The 14093-nt window shown below is 53.2% G+C and overlaps 6 protein-coding genes across 6 annotated transcripts; 2 read left to right on the top strand and 4 right to left on the bottom strand.

Annotated features, from left to right (window-relative positions):
- Window positions 1–532: 532 nt before the first annotated feature.
- A1O5_05424 (asparagine synthetase [glutamine-hydrolyzing] 2) lies at window positions 533–2455 on the bottom strand (the record flags this gene model as incomplete). Its single annotated transcript, XM_007746025.1, has 2 exons — window positions 533–2279; window positions 2430–2455. The coding sequence occupies 2 exons, from the start codon at window positions 2453–2455 to the stop codon at window positions 533–535; spliced, it is 1773 nt and encodes a 590-aa protein (XP_007744215.1).
- Window positions 2456–3918: 1463 nt separating this feature from the next.
- A1O5_05423 (SUMO-conjugating enzyme ubc9) lies at window positions 3919–4504 on the bottom strand (the record flags this gene model as incomplete). The annotated part of the gene is made up of 3 exons (XM_007746024.1): window positions 3919–4172; window positions 4231–4415; window positions 4470–4504. The coding sequence occupies 3 exons, from the start codon at window positions 4502–4504 to the stop codon at window positions 3919–3921; spliced, it is 474 nt and encodes a 157-aa protein (XP_007744214.1).
- A 424-nt stretch (window positions 4505–4928) lies between these two features.
- A1O5_05422 (alpha-1,2-mannosyltransferase) lies at window positions 4929–6587 on the bottom strand (the record flags this gene model as incomplete). Its single annotated transcript, XM_007746023.1, has 2 exons — window positions 4929–6234; window positions 6262–6587. The coding sequence occupies 2 exons, from the start codon at window positions 6585–6587 to the stop codon at window positions 4929–4931; spliced, it is 1632 nt and encodes a 543-aa protein (XP_007744213.1).
- A 527-nt stretch (window positions 6588–7114) lies between these two features.
- Window positions 7115–8003, top strand: A1O5_05421 (uncharacterized protein; the record flags this gene model as incomplete). Its single annotated transcript, XM_007746022.1, has 2 exons — window positions 7115–7174; window positions 7233–8003. 2 exons carry the CDS (start codon window positions 7115–7117, stop codon window positions 8001–8003), a joined length of 831 nt encoding a protein of 276 aa, XP_007744212.1.
- A 1041-nt stretch (window positions 8004–9044) lies between these two features.
- A1O5_05420 (uncharacterized protein) lies at window positions 9045–11012 on the bottom strand (the record flags this gene model as incomplete). Its single annotated transcript, XM_007746021.1, has 1 exon — window positions 9045–11012. The coding sequence occupies one exon, from the start codon at window positions 11010–11012 to the stop codon at window positions 9045–9047; it is 1968 nt and encodes a 655-aa protein (XP_007744211.1).
- A 376-nt stretch (window positions 11013–11388) lies between these two features.
- On the top strand, window positions 11389–14073 carry A1O5_05419 (uncharacterized protein; the record flags this gene model as incomplete). Its single annotated transcript, XM_007746020.1, has 1 exon — window positions 11389–14073. One exon carries the CDS (start codon window positions 11389–11391, stop codon window positions 14071–14073), a length of 2685 nt encoding a protein of 894 aa, XP_007744210.1.
- Between the last annotated feature and the right edge of the window lie 20 nt (window positions 14074–14093).

Below are 14093 nucleotides of genomic sequence, written 5' to 3'. Positions count from 1 at the left end.
GGAGCTCAAGAAAAACGCTCGGAGATGCAGTGTCGCAAAAAGCAGATGCAGCCAATCACAGGCCAGAGCGAGAGAAGGTGACCGGGCACTCGGTCAAGTTACCGTCCATAGAAGTCTATGTTTGCACCGTTTGCACCGTTTGCACCGTTTGTTCCTTCGTTCCCAGTTCCCAGTTCCGGCCCTGTTAGCTCGCCAGCTTCATCTTCAGGGGCTTGAGCCTTTGTTAGGATTGTTAAGGGTTATTGGGATTTGCAGTATCTACCGAGTATTATTGCCAGCGGACCATGACATGCCGGACAGGCTATAGCTCAAGCGCCAAAATGTTTGCTTTTCTTCGCAGCTGGGTCCAGTTCAAAAGATATTGCTGTTCACAACAGCTGGGCCAGACATGAAACAGCACATACAGTCCACCTGCTGCATAACCCCCGTGAGCCAAAATCAACGTCATAGACAGCTTTCACAATGCCCTCTCCTTGCTAACGCCAGCTAATGCTGATATCTTTCGCTCCCTGTACATTCGCAGAGCTCCTTCTCACGAACCAGCTTCGTCCTCGTATCGCGCCAGATGGGTTGCAATTGCTCGTCCGCTGGGATCAGTCTGTTTCGACCAGGTGGGAGTCCATCGCATGACAGTCGACGCGCAATACTGCGGGAAATGCTCATCGAACATCAGACGATACCAGTGGGCCTCCTTGCTGGTCGGCACATCGTCGCCCCATTCCGGCTTGGGGTTGGCCATCATCTCGTCCGTCACGTTGATCTCGGCGTTGTCCTTCAACGCGTCAATCCAGCCATAACCCACGCCGTCGCTGAACTGCTCCTTTTGGCGCCACAAGATATGCTCTGGCAAATAAGGTTCGACATCAGGCTCGTCCGTGGTGTCAAATGCTTTGCGCAAAATGTACTTCTCTATCCGGCCCTTGGTGATCATCTTCTCCGCCGGGTCTATGTTCATGGCAACCTCTAGGAACTGCTTATCCAGAAATGGTACGCGAGCTTCAACGCCCCACGCCGACGTGGATTTATTCGCACGAAGACAGTCCGCCAAATGCAGATTCTTGATTCTGCGGACAGTCTCTTTGTGAAACTCTTCCTTGCTTGGAGCAGCGTGGAAGTACAGATATCCTCCAAAGATTTCGTCGCTTCCCTCACCGCTCAGGACCATCTTGACGCCCAGGGCCTTGATTTTCCGAGACAGTAGGTACATGGGCGTGGAGGCGCGGACTGTGGTGACATCATAGGTCTCGAGGTGGTAGATGACATCTGACAGAGCGTCCAGTCCTTCTTGGATTGTGAAGGTAAAATCATGATGTTTGGTACCTAGGAACTTGGCCACTTCGATGGCCGCTTTCGTATCAGGGGCATCAGGAAGACCAATGGAGAAAGAGTGCAGTTGAGGTAGGAATGTGACTGTTGATAACTCGTCGTCGTCGTCAATGCCCACCAACCTCTCGCCGGTTTTGGGGGTTCGGTACCCGTTAACTTCACCATTAACCTCGCCGTTGACGACGCCATTAGTCTGACGCTTGGCCAGTGCTTGCTGTTGGAGGGACTCTCTCTGCGCAATTGAAGCCACCAAGCTCGAGTCGAGACCACCGGACAGCAGAACGCCATAAGGCACCTCGGCCATCAGCCGCTTGAGCACGGATTTTTCCAACGTCTTCCTGATCAACTTGTAATCGACGGGCGTGGATGGAACCCTAGTAGGATCCCACCATGTTGGTTCAAAATATCGGGTCATCTTATCGGTCTTGGAATCGTAAATGTGACCTGGCGGGAACGAAACGATGTCGTCGCAGACGGAGGCGAGGGCTTTGAGTTCGGAGGCGAAAAAGACAGCACCGGGTGTTTCACTGGACCGTCCAAGATAGAAAGACGTGATGCCAATGGGATCCCGCGCTGCGACTGTCCGGTCTTGGTCCTTGTCATAGAGGACGAAGGAAAACATGCCGTCCAGATGTTTCGGGGCGTCCGTGTCATATTGCTGGTAGAGGGGGATGATGACCTCGCAGTCACTGTGAGTCTTGAAGCTGTACGGGACGGTCAGGTGCTTGCGCAGGATTCGGTGGTTGTAGATTTCGCCATTGACGGCCAGCGCAATCGTCCCTTCATCGTTGACCAGGGGCTGCGCCCCGCTGTCCACTCCCACTATACTAAGGCGTTCATGGCAGAGGATGGTGTTGTTGCCCGTCCAGTTGCCCGACCAGTCAGGACCACGGTGCCGCAGGCATTTGACACACTGAAGGGCAGTGGTCTTGAAGGTTGCTATCGACGGATGACTGCGAGAGCGTTGACGAAATTAGCAACATGGACACGAGGAAAAAGCTGAGGCCGATCGCGGAGCAGGGTTTCTCAGGACCAGGACCATAGACCCCAGGAATCAGGAACCAGAGATCAGGGATCAGGAACGAGGGAAGCGCAAAACTCACCCGTGGCAAGCAAAGATACCACACATGACTGCCCACGATGATGCCCACGCTGCCCACGAGCGTCTTGCTTGAGCGTGGCCTTGCAATGAGAGGGTGTGAAATGTATGCAGGATGGGAGAAGAATGTGGCGGCGTGGGCGTGGGACGAAATAAAAAGGACCGTGTCCACGCTCCGGGTCCCCAAAATTTCTGAAGGCAAAAAGTTGAGCGTGGGATGACTCAAATCTGAGAAATGATGGCCTGCTCACTTGACTGAACGCCGCTCACGTTTTAGACTGCCACAGTTGCGCCCTCGACAACCAGCTGACCGGAGAATTGCTTTACTGACGACCATTCAAACCGCCTTCTCAAGTCACACCGCGTGCAAGGTTTGGGGTGTGTTTGGTTGTGGTTGAGCAGCCGGTTTTGGATCAGCCCACACTTCCAGAAACCCACCCAAGACCTTACCACACGGGATTTTTTCTTCTTCTGCTTCGTTGGTCGTCGGGACGTCGCTCAGGCTCTCACTTCGGGTCCAGATAGGAGGGATCGACGGATCTCAAGCAGTACTTAAGCAACACGGCAACGGCCCCTCTCCTCCCTCTCCTTCCTCTCTCGCCCTCCTCGAACCACCACCGACGGTATTTGACTTGGACCTGACCCATCGGTACTAGAGGCGTTTGAGTTTGTGCAGCCGGACCATGGACATTTTCGTGCCTGGGGCATGTTCCCCGAGGAAGAGAAGGCCCGATGTTCGGCACGCGACCTCATCTTATTACGAGTATCACATAACAAGCTGACGATTACTGGTGGAAGAGGATCCTGTTGGCTCTCCAGCACATGTTGGCCCTGAGCCCATGCCTATCATGAATGCAGATTTCCGGAATCCCCGCACTTTTCGCTCTGACGCAGAGAGCCCCTCGATGCCTAACTGCCTGACAAGCCCCTCGACGCCCCCCGTTCGCTGTGCACCCCCACGCTTGCGCCTTTTTGGCCAGGCTGGGATGGCACGAGAAGTAGACGGACCCAAGACCGCCCTCCAGAGGCGAGATCGAACTCTCCCGTAGCCTATGCCAGGATACCCCAAACCAGATTCCACAGAAGCAAATCTTTTGGGATGGGAGTGCAAGGGAAAAAGGGGGAGAAATGGCTCATGTTTCCAATGATGAGTAAAAAAAAAAAAAAAATAATAAGCAGAAGGAAACATCCACCACGTGGAATGCCAATCCTACACAGCTCATGTTGCCCCTGGAAACTCCTCGACTCCTTTGAAAGACGCCAGCTGCCCAATATTCATGTCTCTTCCCCGAATCTTGCTACCATATCCCCGCCCTGCCCCTCCGTAAACAAGTTATCTGGAGTCCAAATGCCCACTGCAGAACGCCGCGCTCAGAATCCACACGCTAGTCAATTGGTTGCATTTCCCCCGCTGTTGAGTCTGTGACAGCTCATCATCCCGTCACTAATGCCTGTCGCAAAGCCAGCCCGGGCTGGCCGACATGCCACGAGTCTCAAGGTGCGGGGTTGTCCTTGACAATGCTCTTGACTTTCTTCTCGTATGCGGGCCGATCCTTTTTGTAGAGATTGTATGCATCAGCCTGCGCTGGCGAGTCGGGATTGGGGTCGTTTAACAGGTCTTGGATGCCCAAAAGGATTTGCTTGATGGTGATTGCTGGCTTCCAACCCTCCTCTTCGTTCAGGATCGAGAGACACACCGTGCCCGAGGGATATACGTTCGGGTGGAAGAGGGGGGGGACAAATTTGCCTAAAACGTTTTCAGTGGTGTGTTCTTCGCGCCGGGCGCACCAGATATCTTCACTCACATTTTGGTGGCTTCGTAGGGTATTCGTCGGGAAAGGCGAGAGTCAACTTGAACAACCCTCCTTCCCAGATGGTCTTTTCCTTCCCTGGTATGCCAACTTCCCAGTTCTTGAGGTCAAGCACACCATTTGCATGCCGAACAGGCCTTGCAAAGAAGCCAAAAGGATGATCGCGGCGCCATTGTTTCCTGAAAGCAGGGGTTAGTGAATTGGTGTTGAGGCAACAGTGGTGCGCATCCCACCTTTCCTCTTGGAGACGGTTAAGACACAGCGTCATGGTGACTGGCCGGTGGAGAGTGATCGAAGGGTCGGCAAGGAGAGAGAGGACTCTGTGTCTATTTACCGGTCGAGCGGAGGGCTTTATGTGTCTGCCGTCGGGGTTTGCTAGAGAAGACTTTCTCAAAGAGCGCAAAGTCACGAAAGAACTTTTGTCGGACAAGAGGCACGCAAGGATCAGGCGGGTGGTAAGGCTGAGGCTGCGGTAGGAGCAGCGGGAACCGTGGTTCTCTTTGCGGAAGGTTCGGCGAGCGTTTTCCACCCGCGTGCCTCTCAATTCAAGAGCTCTTCACCAAGTGGTGGCAATACGAGGATTGCCATCGTCACGTAATGCTGAGGCAGACGGAGGACGAAGGGCAAGAAGGTGGGTATCATTGGTCTAAAGTCATCAAACCCGTCAGTCTTTCTTGGGTGCATCTGCCGTTCTAGATGCCATGTCCACTCCGCAACTTCTGCAGCCTCACCAGCATCTCCATCTGCTCGACCCATTTCCCCTCAAACACTGCTTCTGAGAATCTCTTGGTGCTTTTGCGGCCTCTTACTCTCATTGCATATCGTTCTTGTGGGCTCATGGCCGTCACGCGGGCAAAGGCAGCGGCAAATTCATCCTCCGTCTCGGCATGGATGCCAATGGGCTGACCCTCGAACGGAACCACAATGTCGAGCTTGGGTCCGCCACTGTTGTGTACCACTGGGATCAGTCCTGCCGCCAGTCCTTCCACGTTGCCGATTCCGAAATGCTCGGCGTACATGCCATTTGTACCAATACTCGACCTTCTAAGATATTCAAGAATTACTGAGAAAGGGGCATCGCAAATGAAGGTGGTCGCATCCGTGATCTTTAACTCTCGTGCCTCAAGTCGGAGTTTGTAGATGTGTTTCTCGTCCGGTGTATTGCTTCGAACTGATCCGATGAGAACCAGCCTAGGTTTCTCCTTTGCCCCATGGTAGAACTTAGCAAAGGATCGGAGAATCAAAAAATGGTTCTTCTCGGGTCGAAATTGGGCAATGTAAAGGACGATATTTTCTCGTTGTTTCTCACTCTCCTCTGTTAATGGGATTCGTGATTCCAACTCTTCCACTGGACAAGGCGGATAAACTATAGCGGCAAATGAGGAGGACTCTCTTTTCGGTTTCCAAAGCTGTCGGATGTGGCCTTGGGTCCAGGTCGAATTGCACATCACCACATCGATCTGTCGCCCGACAAAGCCGTAGAGCCATGCAAAGGCACGCCAATAATATTTTTTTCCCTTTCCCTTTAGCCCTTTCCCGGCACCAGCATGAATCCCTTTCTGACCTGTCGTGTCCTCAAGACTATCCAGCATGTCGGTGGAAATTGTCGGATAGTGCACATATGCCGCGTTAGGCACGCTGGGGAAGAGGAATTTGCAAAAAGCGACTGCAAATGCGTAACCCATGGTATCGATGAAGATGTCGGGCACGAGCAGCTGAAAGGCATCATAAGCAAGGACCACCGAGCCCAATGACTGACCCAGCAGTGTGAAGTGAGGATAAGTACTCGCGAGAACGAACCGACGCTTCGAAAGGTATAGAAAGACAAGGGAATGCTCTTGGAGGGTGATTCCAAACCGGCTTCTGACCGTCGCTACCACCACCGCTCGGTCAACATCGTGATCACCGGTGTACACTGCACAAACGGCATTGGGCCATCGTTGCTGAGTTGCGGCTATGGCGGCCCATAACACTCTCTCGCCGCCGCCGCCAGCGTTGCTGCTCAAGATTAGGAAGGTTTCCTACGAGAAAACAGGGACTTGCCAGAATGGATGAAAGAACCCAACGACTCCGCCCCATTCATCCTCAACAAGAGCTCTTCCGTTCTCAGCGGTGCCTGCTTTTTCGACCTTCTCCCAGCCATCTTCGGCTTCCTGGGACAGCGGCTGGTGTTCCGATAGAGCTGCTATCTCCCGCCTGACCCTTTCGATAATCGCGGCCTTTCGATCCCTGGTCTGTATTTGTAGGTACCAACCGAGCACGTGGAGCGATAATCGTATAAGAAAGGCGAATACGAGGGGCAAGAGCGGCACTACCGCCAAAGCTGCCACGACGCTTGATGAGGTGGGCATTGCCAATGCTGGAGGAGACACCAATGGTCAACGAGACTCATGCTTCCAAAACTGTTGGCCGGGAGAGGACGAGGACGATTTAGTAGTGCGTAAGGGGTAATAAGACACGACGGACGAGCTGAAATGAGCAACAATACGAGGTACTGATTCAGATCAATCAGGTGCGGCTCTAGGCGCAGCACAGTGGCTGGTGAACAGTGGCCTCTTTCTGCCGCCAACCAACAATGACGCAGGCTCTGGCCACGCGCCTTTCCCCACGCTTCTCTGCTCTCTGCGCGTCGTTGGTGAGTCGGATTCACTTTTCTTTCATCCGTCATCTGTCATCCGTCAATGCACCACAAGCAGCACAAGACACAAGACAAGTTCCCATCTGCTCTCTCTATCAGCAAACCTTTAGCAATGCTCTGTCGCGCTTCTCTTCGACGCTACACAAAGGTCGAACCGCAGTGCCACAGTCGGGCTCGCCTGTTCCCCCGGTCGTTGTCACGCTCCTTTCATTCCTCGAGCCCTAAATACTTTGCAGCAGAATGCCTACAGCTGTCTGGGACCGTCTTTCAAGAGATACATACATTGACTGGCCTACCGTGGTATTTGTCGATCCCACTGACCGCCTCACTCCTTCGCATGACATGGATTCCGGTCCAGCTATTAACGCATCGAAGTCGGAAACGAAGAGAAACCGCAATGCAGCTTGCATCTGCTTGGCGGATAGCCTACCAAGACACGGCGAGGATAAAGTTCCCCTCAGGGAGGGAAGCGGATGCCAAAAAAGCTGAGAGCTGGGTCGCGAGCCAGCTCAAAGCTCGGAGGAAAGCCATTCAAAAGCATAACTCATACCTACCAATTTGGGTGGAGCCTGTGCTTGCACTATCCTTCATCCCGGTTTGGGTATTCAGTATGGATTGCATACGGCGTATGGCTGGCGACAAGCGGACGGTGACTTCGCTCTTCTTCAGGGCCGATGGCAGCACCATCGATCCCAATATTGTGCCCATGGAACCAGGCTTCCAGACCGAAACCCTGTGGTGGATACCCAATCTGGCCTCGCCCGACCACCTCTGGATTCTCCCCATTACATATGGGGTCTTGGCAACCTTCAGTGTATGGACAAGGGTGAGGGAAGCTGCCAAACGAGAGACAGACACGAGCTCCTTGAACGGCGATGCCGAAAGATTGAAGGTTTTTTCTGCAAATTTGTCCAAGACTTTATCGTATATCCTGACGGCGATGCCTACCGTCTTTACTTATCTGATCATCCGGAGCGACTTGTCTACAGCTGTGGTTCTGTACCTTATCGGGACAACAACAACACAGCTTGTTCAACGGCCTTTACTGGCCCGTGTTCTTGGAACCGCGAAGCGCTTTCCACTTTTGAAAGCAAAACAAGCCAAACCAAAAGGACAAGTGGAGAAGTGAGAAGATTAGCGCTTTCAACATACAAGAATCACGGTTCCGGTGAGGATATGCTAGTTGTATTTACTATGGCGAACCCAAACACACCTTAGTGAGTCCGCCCTCAGACCAGCACCGCCATGGTTAAGACTTATATCCGGTTAAGATCACTCCGGAGAGAATTAATGGATGAGATTGCCCAGCCAACTCACGAAAGGTCAATCTGATGTCAGCTTTTGAGTCCCAGGGGGATGGCGATATCGACCTTTTCCCTGAGAGAGCACCGACTTGTCAACTTTTCATGTGAAAGCCTGCATTGCACTACATGACATAAGAGCTGCATCTGGCCAGCTTCAGGACCTCGATTTTGTTTCTGGAAGACCAACATGTGTTCTCAACCTGATCAGAAGAGTTTGATTTCGATATATCGAGCTTACGTAGCGGGTACTCCGGTCCGTAGATGGGCAATACTCATACACTGGCCTGAGCGATTAGCCACCAAAGAGTCACGGGGAAAACAGCCCTCCCAGCACACTTGAGCATTGCAATTGAGAGGCGCCAGGAAAGATTGCAGCAGTTCCACCAGTCGGAATAGTAGAATTTGTCGAAGTTCTCTTGGGCTGGCCTGCCTCTCTCGCAGGACCAATAAATCAACGCTTTAGCCCCTCCAGCCTTGTAACTCCGACCACGCTACGGCCTTTGCGGTGAACAAGAATATCCTGTGAAACAAACATTTTAGTCAAATCTCATACTAAAACAGATGATTGAGGAAAACCCTTCGATTCCGCTCATCGTGCCATTGCATGCATGCATCAGCTGCGGGCGAACCCTCCAAAATAGATCTATCAACCGTGCAAATGGGGACAACGTAGACATATATCAGCACCGAAAAGCCCTCTTTTCGCTTGACCACCGCACAACCGTGGTGGAAATGAAGGAGGACAGGATATCAAACTCAGCCCTAAAGATTCTCGCAAGCGCAAGCATTCAAAAAGCGAAAGGGAGCCCGAGGTCCAGCTTTCTCCAAGCTTCTCTCTCTGTCCACAGAAGCATGCTTTCTTTCATTCATAACTTCGCCTTTAACTGTCCGTCGTCAGTTTTCTGGACCTGCCGTGCCGTGGCTTCTTCGTTGATCACCACCTTTCCGTCAGCTTCACCAGCCTCTCCAAAAAAGATAACCTGTACTGTGAGATCATCTCTGTACCGCCGACTGTAGGGGCTTGGCAATGTGAGCAATGCGCACACCATATCTCTATCCTTCCCTCCCAAGGCGTTTCGGATGAGATGAGTTGCACAGTTCTTGTCCTCGACGACGAAGCGATTAGAAGTGGAGGGGGGCGAAGCGGGGATGTCCCATTGCTGCTGGCGGATGGGCTTTTCGACATTGTTGGTGTTGGTGTCTTTGCCACCTTTCGCGTCCTTCTGGTTGTAGGAAGTGTCAATACGACCAGTCTTGTCCATATTGCCACCCTTCTCTACGGGCAGCCCGTTAGGTGTTGATTTGAACCAACTCGTCAACCACGCAGCAGTATTCGAGCCAGCAGAAGTCTTGTTGCTAGCAAGCTTATTTTGATGTTCAATCCACTGACCCACGAGTCCCACAACTTCTTCGTTGGTCAGCATCTCCCACAAACCGTCGGTGGCCATCACAAGAAAGTCGCCATCGGACGGGTTTATCTTTGTACTCGTCACCACCGGCTCCGCCGTAACATACGGCGGCGTTTTCAGAAGTGGATGTGGTGAGCGCCCAAAGAAGTTCTTTTTAATTCGGTCCTGCGTATCGCGCGACCATTTGTAAAATGCATCTCCGAATGCGCGTGTTGGCTCCAGATTTCCCAAAACCCGGCCAGCTCGAATGACGAATTCCTCACCGGGATGTTCGGCACGCATGCGTGCTTCTTCATTCGGATTGGAGCCTGTTTGATCTTCTGAGAGAGGCGTGGCGAACCATTTACCCGATTGGGGGTTGCGGCGGCCAAGCACGGCGCGAGAATCGCCTGTACATGCCACGCGGAGGGTTTTGGATTGGGAATCGTAGAAAGACAGAAGGGCACAGGAGCCTGACAAGGCGGGAGCAAGGATTTCGGCGGCGAGCCGTTTGCTGGGATTTTTGCTGAGTTTGCTGACGCTGTCCAGACAGATTTCATTGTCTAGCTTAACGAATGCGGATTTCAGAGCTTGATCTATAGCTGCGGGCGAAGGGAAGGGTGATTTTGCGTCTGATAGTGCGGCTTTGTAGGTGCGATTAAGTTCGCGGGCGGCGAAAGAGATCAAGGCCTGGCGCAATTTCGCAGAGGTTGTCCATCCCGAATGACCGTCGAAGACGCCCCAGAACATCCAATCTGAAGACGATGCGCCCTCTGTTGCAGCGACTGTGGTTGGGACTTCGACAATCTTCTCTGCGTGGTCATCCTCAATGGGATCGTTGCTGGGAAGTTGAACCATATCATATCTCACCACACCACGTCCTCTGCCAACGAGGAATGACTGTTCATTCTTCCGTAATCTTTCTGTGGCTTGCTCAGGGGTCATCATCTCCAGCACTTTCCTGCCGAAGTCATCTGTATCCTTGGCCAGCGGACCGTCCCCTACAATGGACCCGGTGAAGAATTGGTCGTTGTCCACTACCAATGCTTTCCGATACGGTTCAGGGCCCGCAGGTAGCGGCGTGGCGTCAGTGGCTTCCGTAGTAGGTTGTGCAGTATCTGCGGTGGTGCTCAGACTCCTCCTCGGCTGCACTGATATTGACGAGGGGTGACTTTTCAGGAGATGCTCTGGCCCATCGCCTCTGTATGCATACCAGGCTCCAATCGCGCCTAGAGATCCAACGAAGATGATTGGTATCTTAGGGATACGCATAGAGGACTGGAACGGTGTTCGAGACGTACTGTATCTGCGGACGAGGGAGGAGGAATGCGCGTTGGCCGAGACTACGACATGGTTTGGAGGTGCAAAGGGGGAAGACTTGGAGACGAGCTTTCGAAAGGCAGAGCGTCGGGGCGAGCGGAGGGCAAAAAGGGCAGCGCGACGCATTGGAGACGTTGGAGGTCAAGGAGGAGGAGAGAAGAGACTTGAGGATGATAGCATCTAGGGAGAAGATGAAAAGCCAGGAAGATTGGGTGACAGCGACAGCGACAGCGACCCTGACACAGACAACTGAGCAGAAACTGTGGTGTGTGCTGCAGGCGGTACTCAATCTGTTCTTCAAGGCGATGAGGCTGCGGCAACCAGATCTGAGATTGAGCCAATCGGAGATTAACATATTGGCCCCACTCGTCGCCCGCGCAAACGTCACTCGTGACTCGGTGCGGCCGCCGAATAATTAATTTGTCTGCGTCACAGCTCCTCATCCCTCCACCATCCCCGTTGTTCATTCTTTGTTGTTGGTATTTCTAGCAGACGATCAACCATGTCTTCGCGAGCCCTTCGCAAACTCCAGCGGCAGCAGGAGTTGCAGAGACAAGTTGAGGCCGCCGAAAAGGCCTACGAGGAGGAGGAAGGGTCAGACGAGGATGACATCCCAGAGCAGCCTCCCCGGCCCACGAATGCTTTTGACATGCTGGAGGGGGTCGGAGATAACGGTGAGTCCGATGAACACGAATACGACTTCATACCACGCGCAGAGCCTACAGAAAATGCCGACGCCGGCCTTCCGCAGATTTCAACCTCGACCCCTCCGCCCAAGTCAAAGAAGAAGAAGAAGAAATCCAAGAAGAAGGGCAAGGGTAAAGCAGAAGAACAGGAGAAGCAGAAAGATGAATCGGGCGATGAGGTTGATCGGGCACTAAGAGAATTGGCTGCGAAAGAAGGGCGAGCGCAGGCGGCTTCTACCGAGAAACAAGAAACGCCGACCTGGGAGTCAAGAGCAACCAGACTCCTGGCCATAGATTCGCACAATCTCAACCCTGTCAACGAAATGAAGAGTCTCTTTGGAAACATTGCCCTTGAAGGGCAAGAGTCTCGTGCCTCACCCCGTAATCAACGCCGCCGCGAACAGAACCAGCAGGGCGGCGTTGACTTGGCGACTGCACTTACGGGAAGATATTGCGTCGCTAGCAGAGGCAAAGAGCTGGGCACTCTCGCACATAGGCGGAACGTCTTCGTTCAAGGCAGGGAACAGTGGCCTCTGGCCACAAGTGGAGGATTGAGCATGGAGCTTGTCAAACCGGACCCCGCTTCCAAGGACTCCTTCGAGAAGCGGTATAACATCATGCACAATGATGCCTATCGCGAGACGCAAGTGCACTTCCGCATGGCCGTCGAATCCATGGATCCTCAGCGAATGGTTGGCCTGTTATCGATGTATCCGTACCACATTGCCACTCTACTACAGGTCTCCGAAATTGCCAAACATCAAGGCGATCATGCGGTTTCGGGAGATCTTGTAGAACGTGCATTGTTCTCCTTCGGCAAGTCTGTACACAGCAGCTTTCCAGCTGCCTTGAGGAGTGGCGTGGCTCGTGTGCCGTTTAATAAACCGGCCAACCGAGAACTGTATCTCGCAATATGGCGATACATCAAAAATCTTGAGATGCGAGGAACGTGGCGCACCGCGTTCGAATGGGCCAAGATCCTCCTTCAACTCAGCCCACTGACAGACCCATATGGAGTCACTTTGATGATCGATCAACTTGCCTTGAGGGGCCGTCAACAGGCTCAGCTCATTGCCGTCTGCTCGGATGACGCATATGGCCAAACCTGGGATTTCTTACCCAACATCCAGATCTCTCTGGCACTTGCCTATCAAAGGTCCGGTAAACCACAAGATGCTCGCACTCGCCTCGCGGTCGCAATGCACAAATACCCTTACATCTTGTCCGCTCTCGTCTCCGCGCTCGATATCTCCCCTCCTCCTACGTCGCTCTGGGCAAAATTGCCGTCCACTGACGCTGAAAAACTCTACACTGAACTCTACGTCACGCGCGCAAAAGACCTGTGGAACACTCCCGAAGCTATCAGCCTACTTGTCGAAGTTGCAGAGACCCTTTCTCACTACAGCTATGCCATCGATGCCGCGCCAGAAGCGCCAAAGTTAGAGATCTCTCTCGAAGAAGCCAGACACATCATGTTGCTCGAAATCCCGTCGTTAATTGCGCTGCTCCCACGCCGGTTCACCACTATGCCCACTTCATCTTCCGACGTGCTCCCTCCCCCAGACTCATTGTCCGACTTTGTTGCACGAGCACCCGGCACCGGTCCTACACGGGGAGCTGACGGAACTATGCAAACCATCTTCAACGCCGCAGGAGCCACTGCTGGCACAGCTGGCAGTCTTCTCACACGGATCATGAATTGGTTTCAACAGCCCGCAGTCGCAGACGAGGCAGACGCAGCGGGTGAATCGGAAGGTCAAGCTGCACTACGTGAATTGCAAGAGCAACTTGGTGGGAATATCCCTCCTGAAATGATTGAGGAGCTCCTGAGACTTCATCTAGATGATGCAGAGGAATTGGGCGAAGGTGTTACCCCTGAGGGACTGGGGATGGCTGGTGGGTGGGATAATTATTCGGATGCGGATGCGACGGTCGATGAGAGCGACAGTATGCCGGAACTGGAGAGTATTCCCGTCTCAGGATCAACGGTGGCCCAAAATCCGCTGCCACATCCTCCACACTCAGCCATGGTCGAAGATGCTGACGAAGAAGGGGAGGGTGAGACAGTAAGATCACTTCGCCGCATTTTGGCCGGTGGTGGTGCAGTTTTACGACATGTTGATTCAGACACTGAAGACGAAGAAGCTGACGAAGGCCGTGGATCTTCCCAAACTCGGCAGGCTCGCCCTGCCCAACCTTTTCGACCTCAGGAACCACAGCCACCGCCACAGACTGCAGGTGGCTCTGCGGCAACCATTCCTCCTCCCTCGAACTCAGAACAGGATCAAGAATTGGTCGACCCCCAACGTCTGCAACGCTGGCTTCTTACCAATGGCCTTAATGATCTCCAGTCTAACCGGACCGACCCAAAGACGCTGCAAGCGTACCTGAATAGACTGAGATTGTTAGGCCCAAAGCAACAGGACTGGATTGTGAGGATGGTTAGGCAGAGAGCGGGTGAGGACATGGAGAGGCGGATCCGGGAGTCATTGGCGGCGTGAGGCGTGAATTGAAGTTAGCA

Source organism: Cladophialophora psammophila, assembly GCF_000585535.1.
Source record: "Cladophialophora psammophila CBS 110553 chromosome Unknown aczJe-supercont1.7, whole genome shotgun sequence".
Lineage (NCBI taxonomy): Eukaryota > Fungi > Ascomycota > Eurotiomycetes > Chaetothyriales > Herpotrichiellaceae > Cladophialophora > Cladophialophora psammophila.
The sequence above is the reverse complement of the archived record's forward strand: the minus strand, read 5'-3'. Positions and strand labels throughout refer to the sequence as shown.